We start from the raw sequence: 13,672 nt of genomic DNA on the forward strand, positions 1-13,672 counted from the left end.
AGGTTTCCTGCTCTAGATATCCTTTTCCTCCCTCCTCTGCCACCCTACATACTTACACTTTTCCCATAGTCTCAGTAAACTGGTAACATGAATCCTTGCATAGCTGTAGGGCAAACCCTTGCTCATCAGAAATGCAAAAGCAATCAAAGAGCAACATTTTTATAACTGAAATAAAACTTAGTTAAAAACAAAAGTCATCTATTATGAAGGGCTTTCAAATTTCACTTATAAACATTTTTAAAATTTTGTTTTGGATATAATCCAAGGTTGATGAGAATTCTTGCATCACTACTGAAGTTAAAGTCTAAGAACAGACTGACTTAATCCTGTGGTTTACCTTTTTTCCTTGTGTTCCAAGAGCTGTTAATTTCATGTGCATGAGGTCAATGAGTCTCTGGAGGTTGTCTGGTCTGAAATGTCTGGAAGATCTGTCCTGGGAAGGGTCCCAAGAATCTTCTAGCATAGTGATCTCTACACTTATTTGATCATATACCCCATGACTAAAAAATACGTGTTCATGTTGCCACATAGGAATAGTTTTAAGTTTATAAATTATGTATGTCAATATGTATTACTATGTATATTGCAAAAGACATATGATGTATAAATATAAAAAAAGATGGAAAAATATTTTTAAAACAAAATTTAATTTATTTTATTATTAATGTTGTACCAAGCTTTTTTATTCCTAAATTGTAGAGTTTTGCACAGATGTCTGAACAATGGGTTTTTAAATGTCTGGCAAATTAAACCAGTATGATACTATCATTAGCAAATATTGAAAAGCAAAGTCTGCACATAAGGTTGGATTCATTGTTCATAATAATGATGTGTGACCATATTTCACAGTCTTTCTGAAATGTTTATTTTAAATGTTTTGTCCTATATCATAGCAGAACTTATTGGGTCATCACACATTTCATCCCTTAGCCTGGCTGAAAAGGAGCTCCTTCAGGGAGCAGGAAAAATATCATTCTGCCATTTTCTTGTTTTTAAACATTTATTCTGGCATCATAAATATTATCATCAATCTACCATTTCAATTCAGGAGTATTTTCAAGCTACCAATCTATTTGTGAATATCAATTTAGTTAAAAACAGGTGATATAATCTATAAATTTGCTTAACCGCCCAAAGAAAAACTGTCATCTGTTGTAATATTCAGAAAACAACATAACACAAAGATGCCATCGTTATCCCTCAACATAGAAGAGTGAAAACTGAAATGTAAGCTAAGTGAGGGTTCCTGCTACCAAATGTTTGTAAAATATAGCAAGTTAGAAATAGATACTATAAGTAAGAATCCTAATTTTATTTTCTATATCCAGAACCATACACACATCCATTTGGAATTCTCTGTACTAGATCTCTTTGGGGCTCATTTGAGTCTCCAGTGAGATGGATTATATGGAAGGGACACAGGAGTGTAAGCAGATAAAACTCTGGACCACATCCCTCCTGCAACCAAAGAGCTCCAATTTTGCTTGTTTATAATTTTACACAGTGAACTTTCTGGGAAATTTTCGTTTGAACAAAGGATCCACAGCTAAAATGTGTCTAAAACTCTCTTTTGAGAATCCTAAAAGCCCATGACTAACGAATCTGACAAATGTTTGAAACTGAACATTTAGCAGTAAACTTGCAGAGGTAGTCTTTTATCAGAAAGCTAAGTATACCCATTTTTAAAGGTCCTAATTTTTATGTTTGTTTTACTTTTTTTTACAAGCAAAATCATAGCCTTAGAACTATATGGTTTAGCCAAACATGCTTCAAAAGTTTTAAGCATGAATAAATGCTATATAAAAGCAATGGTTAAAATGTATGCATTTTCTTTTTAAATTGAGACATTTAGTAAAAGTTTTAAATGTTTTGGAAACTGATCCCATTAACGCAAACCTTAAAAAAGGATATGGTTCTCGGGATATTTGAGTGAATTTAATCTTGGTTTGTCTAGGGGCTTTGGAAATACCAGCTAGCTCATGCATCTTAAGATAATATAAAATCAGTGGACTCTGGCCTCCAAAATTGAAGAGAACACGGTGAAACTCTGGACCACTACTCAGATAATGGGACTATAAGAGGAAGAAAACCAAATGAGTCAATTATTACTTTTGTATCTTTAAAGAACTATAAGTGAATTCTGCATTATAAGTATAAATAAAGTTGCTATTCGAAAAGAAATTTTACGAAACATCTTTTGTTTTTTTGAGACAGAGTCTTATATGCAGTCCAGGATGGACTTGAACTCTCCATCCTCCTGTTTCAGCCACCAGAGTGCTGATATACAGGCACACACCACAACACCAGGCTAAGAATCTTCTAATTAGAGGACTTCACCAAAGTGTAAGTCTGAGTTTGTGCAGAAAGATTCTTCCGGCTTTCTGATTTATCATTAAGCTTGAGTATAGGTCAATAGAGATCAGTAAGTCTGAAGAACAGAAAGAAAAAAGTGAAGTAAATGAACAGAGTCAAACAAAGGGATAGGAAAAAGTTATGAATAATGGCCAAAACTTTCCAAATTTTATGGAAAATATGTCCAAGAAGTCTAATGAATTCTAAGTAGAACAAATTCACAATTAGACATACCATAGACAAAATATTTAGACAAAGATAAAGAGAAAAATCTTAAAAGCAACAGGGGAAAAAGAACTCATCCCATATCCAGTAATCTCCATAACATTAACAGTTGACTTGTTATCATAACCAAGGAGGCCAGAGGCAGTGGGATAACATAATCAAAGTGCTTATGGAAAAAACCCGTTGATCAAGAATTCTATGTCAAGAAGAAAACCATAAATATGTTCATTTCAATATTCTGTTATTCTTTTGGGAGACAAGTTCAGTATAGCAACTGTTAATATTTTAAGTCTTCCCTCGATCTTTGTAATATAAAGATGAGAGATTTATTATTGATTCCACTTCATGTGGGAAAATAAGACCTTATTTTTGTTTGCTACTCTTGATTCATAAAATTCTCTTGAATTTCTTTTGGTTACGGACTTTAAATTTTTTTGTGTTTTTATAAATAATATGTTTCAGAGTTCCTGTTGATAGAGGATTATTTCAAATAATGAGACTATTATAATAAAAAAGCAGTTCTTTGATGGTGAAAACTTAGTATCAGTCATGTTTTCCATGATGTAAATAATTTCCTTTATCTTAATTCTCATAATAATTCACACCAGATTATATCTAGCCTGTTCTTTAAAATGTATGCAAACTAGTCTGCAACAGTTTGGATCTAAAATAGCCCCCAAAGGCTCATGTCTTAAAGGTTTGACCCAACCCCCTAACTGTGGCCCTATTAGGAAGTGGTGGAGCCTCCCAATAGTGGGACATAGTTGGAGCAAGTTAGGTCATTGGGGGAATACCCTTGAAGGGGATACTGAGACCCCAGCCTTCTCTTTCTGTGTGTACTTTTTGGCTGCCATGAGGTGAACAGGCTTTTTCTGACACATGTTCCTGCCGTGATGTACTGTTTTGCCACAGGCCCAAAAGCAATGGACCAACTGACCATAGAATGAAATCTCAAAAACAGTGAGCCAAAACAAACTTTCCCTCTTTTTAAGTTGTTACCCTCAGTATTGTGTTATAGTGGCACAAAGCTAACATATAGTCCAAGCTCAATCTAGGTTAAAAAATCTGATCTGGCACCCAGGTCACTTATGCTTGTAATCCTGAGATCAGGAAGATCATGGCTCCCAGACAAATAGTTCAGGAGACAACATCTCCAAAGCAGCCAGAGCAAAATTGCCTGGAGAGGTGGCTCAAGTGGTAGAGAGCCTGCTTTTGCAAGTATGTAGCCTTGAGTTTAAACCTTAGTCCCATCCCCCCAAAAATTCTGGCCTGTCTAGAGAGACTTTGTGACCCTTTTTCCTGCTTCTGCCCTGGATAGTATAAGCTAAACAATCTGTAACTAAAATTTTAGAAATAAGCATTTTTGTTACTTTCCTGCCATGTTATTAAATTGGGAAAATGATAGCTCATAGCTCTTTCTCCATGAGTGTGCATGATTTTTAACAGCAGTTCCACTAGGCAAGAATTGAACTTGATATTAAAGGGAAATTGAGTTTTTTTATGAAACCATTAATTTTTTCAAGTACTTTAAGCAGAAGATATCAAGTTACCCAAAGAATGTCTTGCTATAGTCACTCCAAATGCCAAATCAATTCATAGAAGTTCCACATGCTTCCATTCATCCCACAAAAGATAAAGCACTTTAAGATTCTATAAATAAACTTTTATAGGCAAAAGTTAGCACTAAATTTGAAGAACTAAGCAATCCCGTAAACTTTGTTTATTTTTATTCCAGGCAGAATCCATTCAGCCCTCTTCTCTGATTTTGTTAAAGGGAAAACAGAGATAATAAGAAAGACATATCATTTTTGCTAGTTTGAGATAAAGACAGCTTATACAGAGAGATTCCTAGCATTGCTTCCATGCACTTGTGTATTGCAACTCACATTGGTTCATTTCTACCAGACCACTACTTTCTAGTCCCCTTCCCATAGTAGCCTCTGCGAATTTTAGATTACCTTATTTGCTCCTCAACGTGGACCACATCAACCACACTCAAGTTTTAGGTTTCCTTTCCTTTCCCTATTTCTCCCATGGGTGTTCTCTCCTTAGTGTGTGACCCATGTCCAATAAAATTACTGCATTTGTTTTGGGTCTATAATCCACATATGAAGGAGAACATGCAATTTTTGGCCTTCTGAGCCTGGCTACCTTCTCTTAAGATGATATTCTCTAGTTCCATCCATTTACTTGTGAATGACAAAATTTCATTCTTCTTTGTGGCTGAGTAAAATTCCATTGTGTATAAGTACCACATTTTCTTGATCCAGTCATCAGTTGTGGGGCATCTTGGCTATTTCCATAGCTTGGCTATTGTAAATAATGCTGCAATAAACATGGGTGTGCAGATACTTTTGTAGTAACTTGAGTCACATTCCTTCAGGTATATCCCTAGGAGCGGGATTGCTGGATCATATGGCAGATCCATGTTTAGTTTTTAAGGAACCTCCATAATGTTTTCCACAGTGGTTGTATGAGCTTACATTCCCACCAGCAGTGTATGAGGGTTCCTTTTTCCCCACATCCTCACCAGCATTTGTTGTTGGTGTTCTTGATGATAGCCATTCTTACAGAGGTGAGGTGGAATCTTAGTGTGATTTTGATTTGCATTTCCTTTATGGCCAGGGATGGTGAGCATTTTTTCTCATGTGTTTTTTGGTCATTTGGATTTCTTCCTTTGAAAAAGTTCCGTTTAGTTCAGTTGCCCACCTTTTTATTGGTTCATTGATTTTTGGAGAGTTTAGTTTTTTGAGCCTCCTGTATATTCTGATATATATTTAAATATATTCTGTATATTTGTCTGATGTATAGCTAGCAAATATTTTCTCTCACTCTGAGGGTGGTCTCTTCAGTTTAAAGACCATTTCTTATGTTGTGCAGAAGCTTTTTAATTTTATATAGTCCCATTTGTCCATCCTTTCTCTTAGTTGCTGGGCTGCTGGAGTTCAGCTGAGGAAATCCTTGCTCATACCTATTGTTTCCAGGGTATTCCCTGCTCTTTCATGTATTAACTGCAAGGTTTCGGGTCTGATATTAAGGTCCTTAATTCATGTTGAGTTGATACAAGTACAGGGTGACAGGCATGGATCTAGTTTCAGTTTTCTGCAGGCAGATAGCCACTTTTCCCAGGAACATTTGTTGAAGAGTCTGTCTTTTCTCCATTGTATGTTTTTGGCAACTTTGTCAAAAATAAGGTGGGCATAGCTGTGTGGATTCATATCTGGGTCCTCTATTCTGTTCCACTGGTCTTCATATCTGTTTTTGTGCCAGTGCCATACTGTTTGTATTGCTATGGCTCTGTAGTATAGTTTGAAGTTGGGTACTGTGATACCTTTAGCATTGCTCTCTTTGCTCAGTATTGCCTTGGCTATTTGTGGTCTTTTGTGTTTCCAAATGAACTTTAGGGTAGATTTTCAATCTCTGTGATGAATGTCACTGGAATTTTAATGAGTATTTTGTTGAACATGTAGATTGCTTTTTTGTAGTATAGCCATTTTTACCATGTTGATTCTACCAATCCATGAGCTTGGGAGATCTTTCCATCTTCTGTAGTCTTCTTTGATCTCTTTCTTCAGTGGTTTGTAGTTCTCCTTGAAGAGGTCATTTACAATCTTCATTAAGTTTACTCCTAGGAATTTAATTTTTTTTTAGGAATTGTTTTCCTGTATTCTTTCTCAATTTGTTCATTGTTGGTGTATAGAAAGGCTACTGATTTTTGTAAGTTGATTTTGTATCCTGCTACATTGCTGAAGCTGTTTAAGGTGTCTAGAAGGTTTTGGGTGGAATTTTTTGGGTCTTTGAGGTATAAGATCATGTCACCTACAAAGATACTTTGTCTGTTTCTTTTCCTATTGTATTCCTTTTATTTCTTCTTCTTGCCTTATTGCTATGGCTAGGAATTCCAGGACTGTTGAATAGGATTTCACCCTTGAATTTAGGGGGGATGGTTTCAGTTTTTCCCCATTAAGTATGATATTGACTATAGGTTTGTCATATATAGCCTTTATAATGTTGAGGTACATTCCTTCTATTCCTAGTTTTCTTAGAGCTTTTATTAATCATGTAAACTTTGGAATGATTACAAGAGATTAACTAGAAAGTCCAAAGAGTGGCTTTGCTGCCCTTTTTTTCTGTTAATTTATGAAAGCATAATTCCTGACAATGACAAAAAAGCTAAACTATGATTTTTGAGGACTGAATGTGTGTTCTGCTGATGCTCAAATCTAATGTCACTTTCAGTGGTGATTCACAACATCAATTCAGCATTTGGACACCTTTGGTCCTAAGAAAATTCTTTATGTTGAGCTGACATCTGTCTTCCCTTAGCCTTTCCTTAAGTTGTACTTTGTTGGAGCCACACAGAAAAATTATAATTCTGATCCCAGAGTCTTTTTCTTATCAGTGGAAATACCTCTAAATATTTTTGCCATTGTTTTTAAATTAGTATTAGTTGAGATAGAATCTTGTGAACTTTTTCCCAGGGCCAGCTTCCAACTGTGATCCTCCCCATATGTCTAATTAATATAGAGTAGATCTTATATTTATGTACTAATGTTTGTGACTCCCCACCAATCCCCAATATTATGGTATTTTGAGATAGGGCCTTTTTGAAGATAATTAGGCCATCAACAGTGGGATTGGTGTCATAATAGGAGACCACAGCTTTCTCTCTCTCTCTCTCTCCCTCTCTCTCCTTCTGCCATGTTAGAACTCAATTAAAAGGATATCGGCTAATGTGCTAGTCAGTTTTCTGTCACTGTGACAAAATACCTGAGAAGATCAACATAAAGGGGAAAAGGTTTATTTAGTCTCATCGTTTCAGTCAGTGGTCACTTGGCCTGTGTTTTCAGTCTGTGGTAAAGAAGAACATCATGGTGGGGAGCATATGGTGGAAGAAAGCTACTCATTTGTTTGCAGCCAGAAAGAAGAAAGAGAGGGGATGGGGCTGGGAATAAAATACACCCTTCAAGGATTAGATATATAATTTCTATTATATTTCTCTGATTTCTAAATCTGGCAATCTTGCCCGAAAAGGAAATAGTGTGACAATATTATCTATCTAATACTGACTCCTACAGATTATAGTTTCTGTCCTAAGTACATACAAACCATCCATGGCAAAATTGTGAAGGTTGGAATATGGTAGTAAATGATTTTTATGAAACTTTATTATTAAAGACCAAGAAATACATTAATACTGACATTCAGAAAGTGGATTTTTATAGGCATAAGTTCTCATTTTAAATAACAGTCAGAACTGACCAGGTAAATTAGATAAAGTTTTAGCAATAAAGACTGTAACACACTTAAAACCCTAAATATCCAACAAATTAAGAAATCAAATTCAGAATTTTAAGCCAGTAGCCTCATCAAATCTTGGTTAAAAGAACACAAGGCGGCAAGTCTGTGGTATCTCTTGGCAGACACCTTAAAGACTGCAGATAAACTAAGCATTCAAGGTCAAGATAACAGTAGCTATAGGTTTTCAGTTACTCCTGGATCATCACTGAAGAAGTGAAGACAAGTCAACCATTGCTGCAGCCTGATGCTTATTGAGATCACAGCCACATGAAAACAACAGAAGAAATCTTTTATGTCAACAAGGAGAAGTAGTGACAAGAAATACTGTGAGGAAAAGATGAATGCTCTGATTTTCTTCATCATAGTTGGGGATATTTTCAGAAGAAAAGAGAACATTTTAATATTAGCCTTAACCCCATGAAATAAATCTTTTGTTATTGGTGGAAATTGCACAAAGAGGTTTCATTGTGTTATTTCCATACATACATATAATGCACTTTGATCAAATTCACCCCTTATTCCCTCTTATTCCCTCTCCCCCTCCTCCCTTATCATGCTATTTTCACATCTATTTATAAGGTACTTTGATCATATTCCCCTCCCCCTCCCCTTCTCCTTTACTCCCCTCCTCTTGTACCAGCTTCCCTCTCCCCCACCAAAAGTGGGGGATTTACAATCATGACATATTACCTCTTCTGATCATTAAATTATTTTCTAAATTAAAGGGTGAGAATATAATAGCCAATATTACCTATGTGAAGTTGGCCAATTCCAACTTTATAGAAAATTAACGAACTTTTAAAAACAATTAATATTCTCCAAACCTTTGTTGTTAGTCTTGAAATACTTGATTCTTTCTTGAATACCGGCATTACATATGCCTTTGGGTTCTTTAAAATTTTTGCCATATTGAAGTCTATAGCTAAAATAGAAAATAAAATACTTTAAAAATTATGCTATATTTCTTACTTCATAAAAAGCATGATACTCCTTTTTCCCCTCTAGCAATACACCTTAAACAACTCTGGAGAGAGGCAAACATGGATGAGAAAAGGTTAGAATATTGTCATGGGTTGTCCCAGTCAAAGAAATGAATACTCTATCTCACATTTTTACTAAATAGGGCTTTAGAGTTTATAAAGTTTATTCATTTACATTATCTCATGTCATCTTCACAAAACAATTCTGTAAGCTAAGTAACATTTTCCACAATTTACATACGAGAAAACTAAAGTGCAGAAATTCCATGACTCGGCTAAGCCATTGTTTATTAGTAGTGCAGGGAAAAGGATGAAGACCTAGGTCTTTTGTATCTAAGTCCAAAGTTCTTTCCATGACCCTCTACTTAAACACAGTGGGAGGCTTGGGTGTCTGTATGTCAGAGTTCACTTTTCCCAAAGATTCTAACAACATATCCAGAAAAGGAAAGATTTGGTGAACTTTCCTTCCAGTCAGCATGAAGATGCATGTGGGTATTGAGGGAATCTTGCCATGACTAGAAGGGAAAAGAAAACTAAGCAGTCATGTCAATCAAACTAAAAGGCCAAGCTAGGTATTAAATACAGCTCAACACAGAGCAGAGAATAATGGTGATCTGTGAGGTTTGCTCTGGATTCCGGCACTAATCATCAGTTATCAGGAGACTAGTCAGATCTGGCAGTTGTATTGTTAATGATGAGCCTCTAGTTGAGGAAAGGCACTTGAACTGATTTTTGACACTACTCATTAAGAAATATTAGGCAGTAGCCTGAAATATGAGAGGCAGGTAAGCATTTAGCACCACTAAAGATTAAAGAATTGGTTAGCAAAGAATCTACATTTTAAAATTTGAGTAGAATCAAGTAAATTGGAATTAGGACAGAAAAGAAAGATAATAAAGTATGTAATATTTTAATTGCTCAATATTTAATTATTCTTTTTTTGAGACAAAGTTTCTTTATGTAGACCTTGAGCTGACCTTGAACTCACTGCATAGCACAGGATGACCTTGAACTCTAGATTCTCTGCCCTCAGCCTCCTAAGTGCTATGATTACAGATATGTACCATTATGCTGGGCAATTTAATCATTCTTCTTTTTTTTTGGTATTGGGTTGGAACTCAGGTCTTTGCATTTGCTAGGAGGTCTATCTCTTAAGCCATGCCTCCAGCCTTTTTGTTTTTAAGGTCTTACATTTTTGTCTGTGTCAGCCTAGGCTATAATCGTCCTGGACTGCTACCCCCCACATAGCTGAGATGGCAGGTATGTTCCACCACGCCCAACTTTATTGGTTGAGATAAGGATCTTACTAACTTTTTGCCCAAGCTGGCCTCCAACTGCAATCCTATCAGTCTCTGTCTCTCAAGTAGATGGGAATCCAAGCATGAGTCACTGTGCCTGGCTGAACCATTTCTTAAGTAATATTTATGTGATATTGATTTCTGGTCTTCTATGAAGAAGTACAATTTTAATAATAAAGGAAATTGTACTTCATGTACACTGTACCCTCTATGAAAAGCTTTCTTTTCAGATCACTTGATCTTGATTTTAGAATTATTGCCAACAGAAAGTAGTATACATAAATATCAAGGAAAGAACCTAGGCTAGGAATAATTGGCAGTAGATTCAAAATGTAAGAGATAAATGACAAAACAAACAGAGGACTTTAAGGAGAAAAAAGAACCAAAGAAAAAAATTGAAAAAAACCTACAAAAATAAAACCAACACTTATATATGTATAATAAATAGTTTTGCAGGAGTGCTGAGACAGAGACTGAGCGGGCACCAAGACTTTCGGGAAGCAAATTTATTAAGCAAGCTGGCAGTGACTCAGTGGATTCATGTCCAAAGGCTGAGCACCAAGAACAAAGGGGGATTTACTTATATACCATTTAGAGCAGATTACAGAAATTGGGGAGGGGGTACAGCTTGTCCCATATCTAATCACTTGATATTTCATTGCTATTTCAACCTCTGGGGGTAGGTGACCCTCCTCTGGTCTCCAGGTAACGTTCACCAACTCTGGTTTTCCTTTGTTTTACTGTAGCACTCATTAATCTCTTTCCCCTCTTCCTGCCTTCCTGACACATTCCTGGACCCTTTGATGGTCGGACCTACTTCTGCATCAAAGAGCATCATCTTGATAAAGACTGCAGTACCAGGGGGATTAGGTAGGGTAATATCAGGCATGCTCTTAAGACAAGGAATGTTGTCCCTATTAAGGTCTTTAAAAAAATTATTTATTTATTTATTTATTTATTTATTATTCATATGTGCATACAATGCTTGGGTCATTTCTCCCCCTGTCCCCACCCCCTCCCTTACCACCCACTCCGTCCCCTCCCTCTCCTCCCACCCCCTCGATACCCGGCAGAAACTATTTTGCCCTTATCTCTAATATAGTTGAAGAGAGAGTATAAGCAATAATAGGAAGGAACAAGGGTTTTTGCTAGTTGAGATAAGGATGGCTATACAGGGAGTTGACTCGCATTGATTTCCTGTGCATGTGTGTTACCTTCTAAGTTAATTCTTCCTATTAAGGTCTTGAACCCACCTAGGGTTAAGAACAAGCCCCCAGTAGGTCACTGGGACCTTATCCCTTTCAGGTCTTCACAGAGACATGGGCAAGCTTTTTTATCTTGTCAGTAATCTCTTTAATGACCTTTTCCTCATCATCAATCTGTAAACAGCAGTTACTCAGATTGAGATTATTCTGGGATGTTTTAGCCAGCAGGTGAGGTTGGGGCTCCGTGTGATTGGGAACCCTCCACCACTGAGTCTCCTGAGTAGCATCGTTGTAAAACTTTTGTCCCAAGCAGATCAAGTCTCCTAACTGGAGTGGAGAAATGGCTTTTTGGATGTGAGATACAGTAATCCCAATAATAGAGGTTTTTAGGAGCCAAATGCTCTCTCTGTGGCTGGGGGAGTGGTTTCATTAAAGGGCTCTTGTTGGTTTAGCTCTTTTCCTCCCATGGCCAATGGTCTCTCATCTCACAAACATAACACAAAGTTACATTCAGAGTTTGTGCTATGAACTCAAATAGTGAGAGTAACAGACTTTTGGTTGTAACTGAGATGGGAAACTCACTTTGTATCTCCTCATAAAAGGAGTGAAAGGACTGGTATGAGGAGCTCTCATGAGTGATCATGATGAGTTGAAAATGCAGCAAGTACTGGGGTCTGTTTCCTTTTTATAGATTAAAATGTCAAACTTTTTGCCAACTTCCCAGCGTGTTTCATTGAAGTGGAAAATAGTGAAATTTACAGAATGCAGTCAGAGGTTGCTTTCCTTTTTATAAAAGAGTGGCAGTTCCATGTGAGGTATGGACCTCCCCTTTTACCCAAGTTGCCCACCTTTCACAACCTCAATAAGGGCACTAGAATTGTTCATACTGTTATCATTTGGGCATATATACTTATCATTTAATCTGTAGGTCCTTTCCTGGGCCAGCCACCACTCCCTGCTCAGGTAGTGTGTATACATGAGCCATAGTCCAAAGCCTGGTGTTCCCAGATAGAGAGCTGACCAAGATTAGCGAGAAGAATACACAGAACAGACTGGTCCTCAAAGGTAAGATGGGCAACACCTCAAGCTTCCACCATGCATAGACTAGTCAGTTGCTAGAGTGACTAGAGCAGGGCTGATGTCTCATTGTCTGTGGTTTCCTGTTGTCTCCCGGGATGCAGGGTCCTGTTGGGGAAGGGCGCTAGTGTTTTGAAGGTGATCTTCTATGGTGAGACTGGGTCAGAGATGCACTCCCATTCCATTTCTTTACCCAAACAGCATCCTCTAGTTTATAAGGGTGAGTGGGAGTTGTCAGGCAAACAGGGAGTCTCTCTCTTACCCAGTCATTGATTTTTGAGAAAGTCAAATCAAGGACCTGTATCTGTTGTCTCAGGGTGAGGTCACCTATTTTCTTAAGCTCCCCTCGCAGGCCCTTGACTAAAGGGGGTAGATGCCAAAAAAAAAAAAAAAATTCAAAAGGGGAGAGAGAGAGATCCGTCAGTTTGATGGGGCTTGAACTAATCCTGAGCAAGGCTATGGGCAGTAATTGATCCCATAGTAGGTGGGTCTCATGGCAGAGTTTTTTTAAAATTGTAATTTTTAGAGTCCTATTTATACATTTTATTTTTTTTTGAACCCTGGAGGTGGGAGGCCGTGTGTCACTGTTAAGTCATTTTTAATCTCTTAGCCATTAACTGTACCACCTCAGCCACAAAGGCCGGCCCATTGTCTGACCCAATAGACACAGGTATTCCAAATCGAGGGATGATTTTCTTTAACAGGCACCTGGCCACTTTTTGTGCTTTCTCAGTCCAAGTGGCGAAGGCTTTTATCCATCCTGAGAAGGTGTAGACAAACACCAGCAAACATCAGGGATTGTTTCTGGCACACAGACTGCACCTTTTACATATTGTCTTACTTATGCTGGAGAGCTTAGTGACATAAAAATACTGGGCCAAGGTGGCCTCAAGAGCTATTTGTCCTGAACGAATTCCTTCATGGAACTGTTTGACAAATGTGGGAGCCAGTGACTCAGGTATGGCAATTTGGCCATCAGTAAACTTCCACCACCCATCCAGTAGAAAAATTTCTCTTTTAGTCTCAAACCAAGCCTGTCATTGTGAAATATACCATGGATCCCATTCAGATAAGGGACACAGGAACAAGACAGCTGCCAGTGAGGCCGAGGTTTGTCATCCTGTGAGGGCTGCTTACCTGGCTTTCCAATCAGCCTCTCAATTTTCCCGAGCAGCTGTTGTCTCCCCCTTCTGGTGCCCTCAGCAGTGCATGACGACTACTCGCTTAGGAGCCC

The 13,672-nt window shown here is 37.5% G+C and overlaps 1 protein-coding gene across 1 annotated transcript in view; it reads right to left on the bottom strand.

Moving 5' to 3' along the window:
• Fam227b (family with sequence similarity 227 member B) overlaps positions 1-13,672 on the bottom strand; it is a 216,960-nt gene that overhangs the window by 24,411 nt on the left and 178,877 nt on the right. The window contains exons 10-11 of the mRNA XM_074058881.1: positions 8,703-8,800; positions 1,912-2,072 (exon numbers count right to left, since the gene is read on the bottom strand). Of these exons, the coding sequence (XP_073914982.1) occupies positions 1,912-2,072; positions 8,703-8,800 (259 nt within the window). The remainder of the gene's footprint in view (positions 1-1,911; positions 2,073-8,702; positions 8,801-13,672) is intronic.

This window comes from Castor canadensis, chromosome 2, assembly GCF_047511655.1.
Source record: "Castor canadensis chromosome 2, mCasCan1.hap1v2, whole genome shotgun sequence".
Lineage (NCBI taxonomy): Eukaryota > Metazoa > Chordata > Mammalia > Rodentia > Castoridae > Castor > Castor canadensis.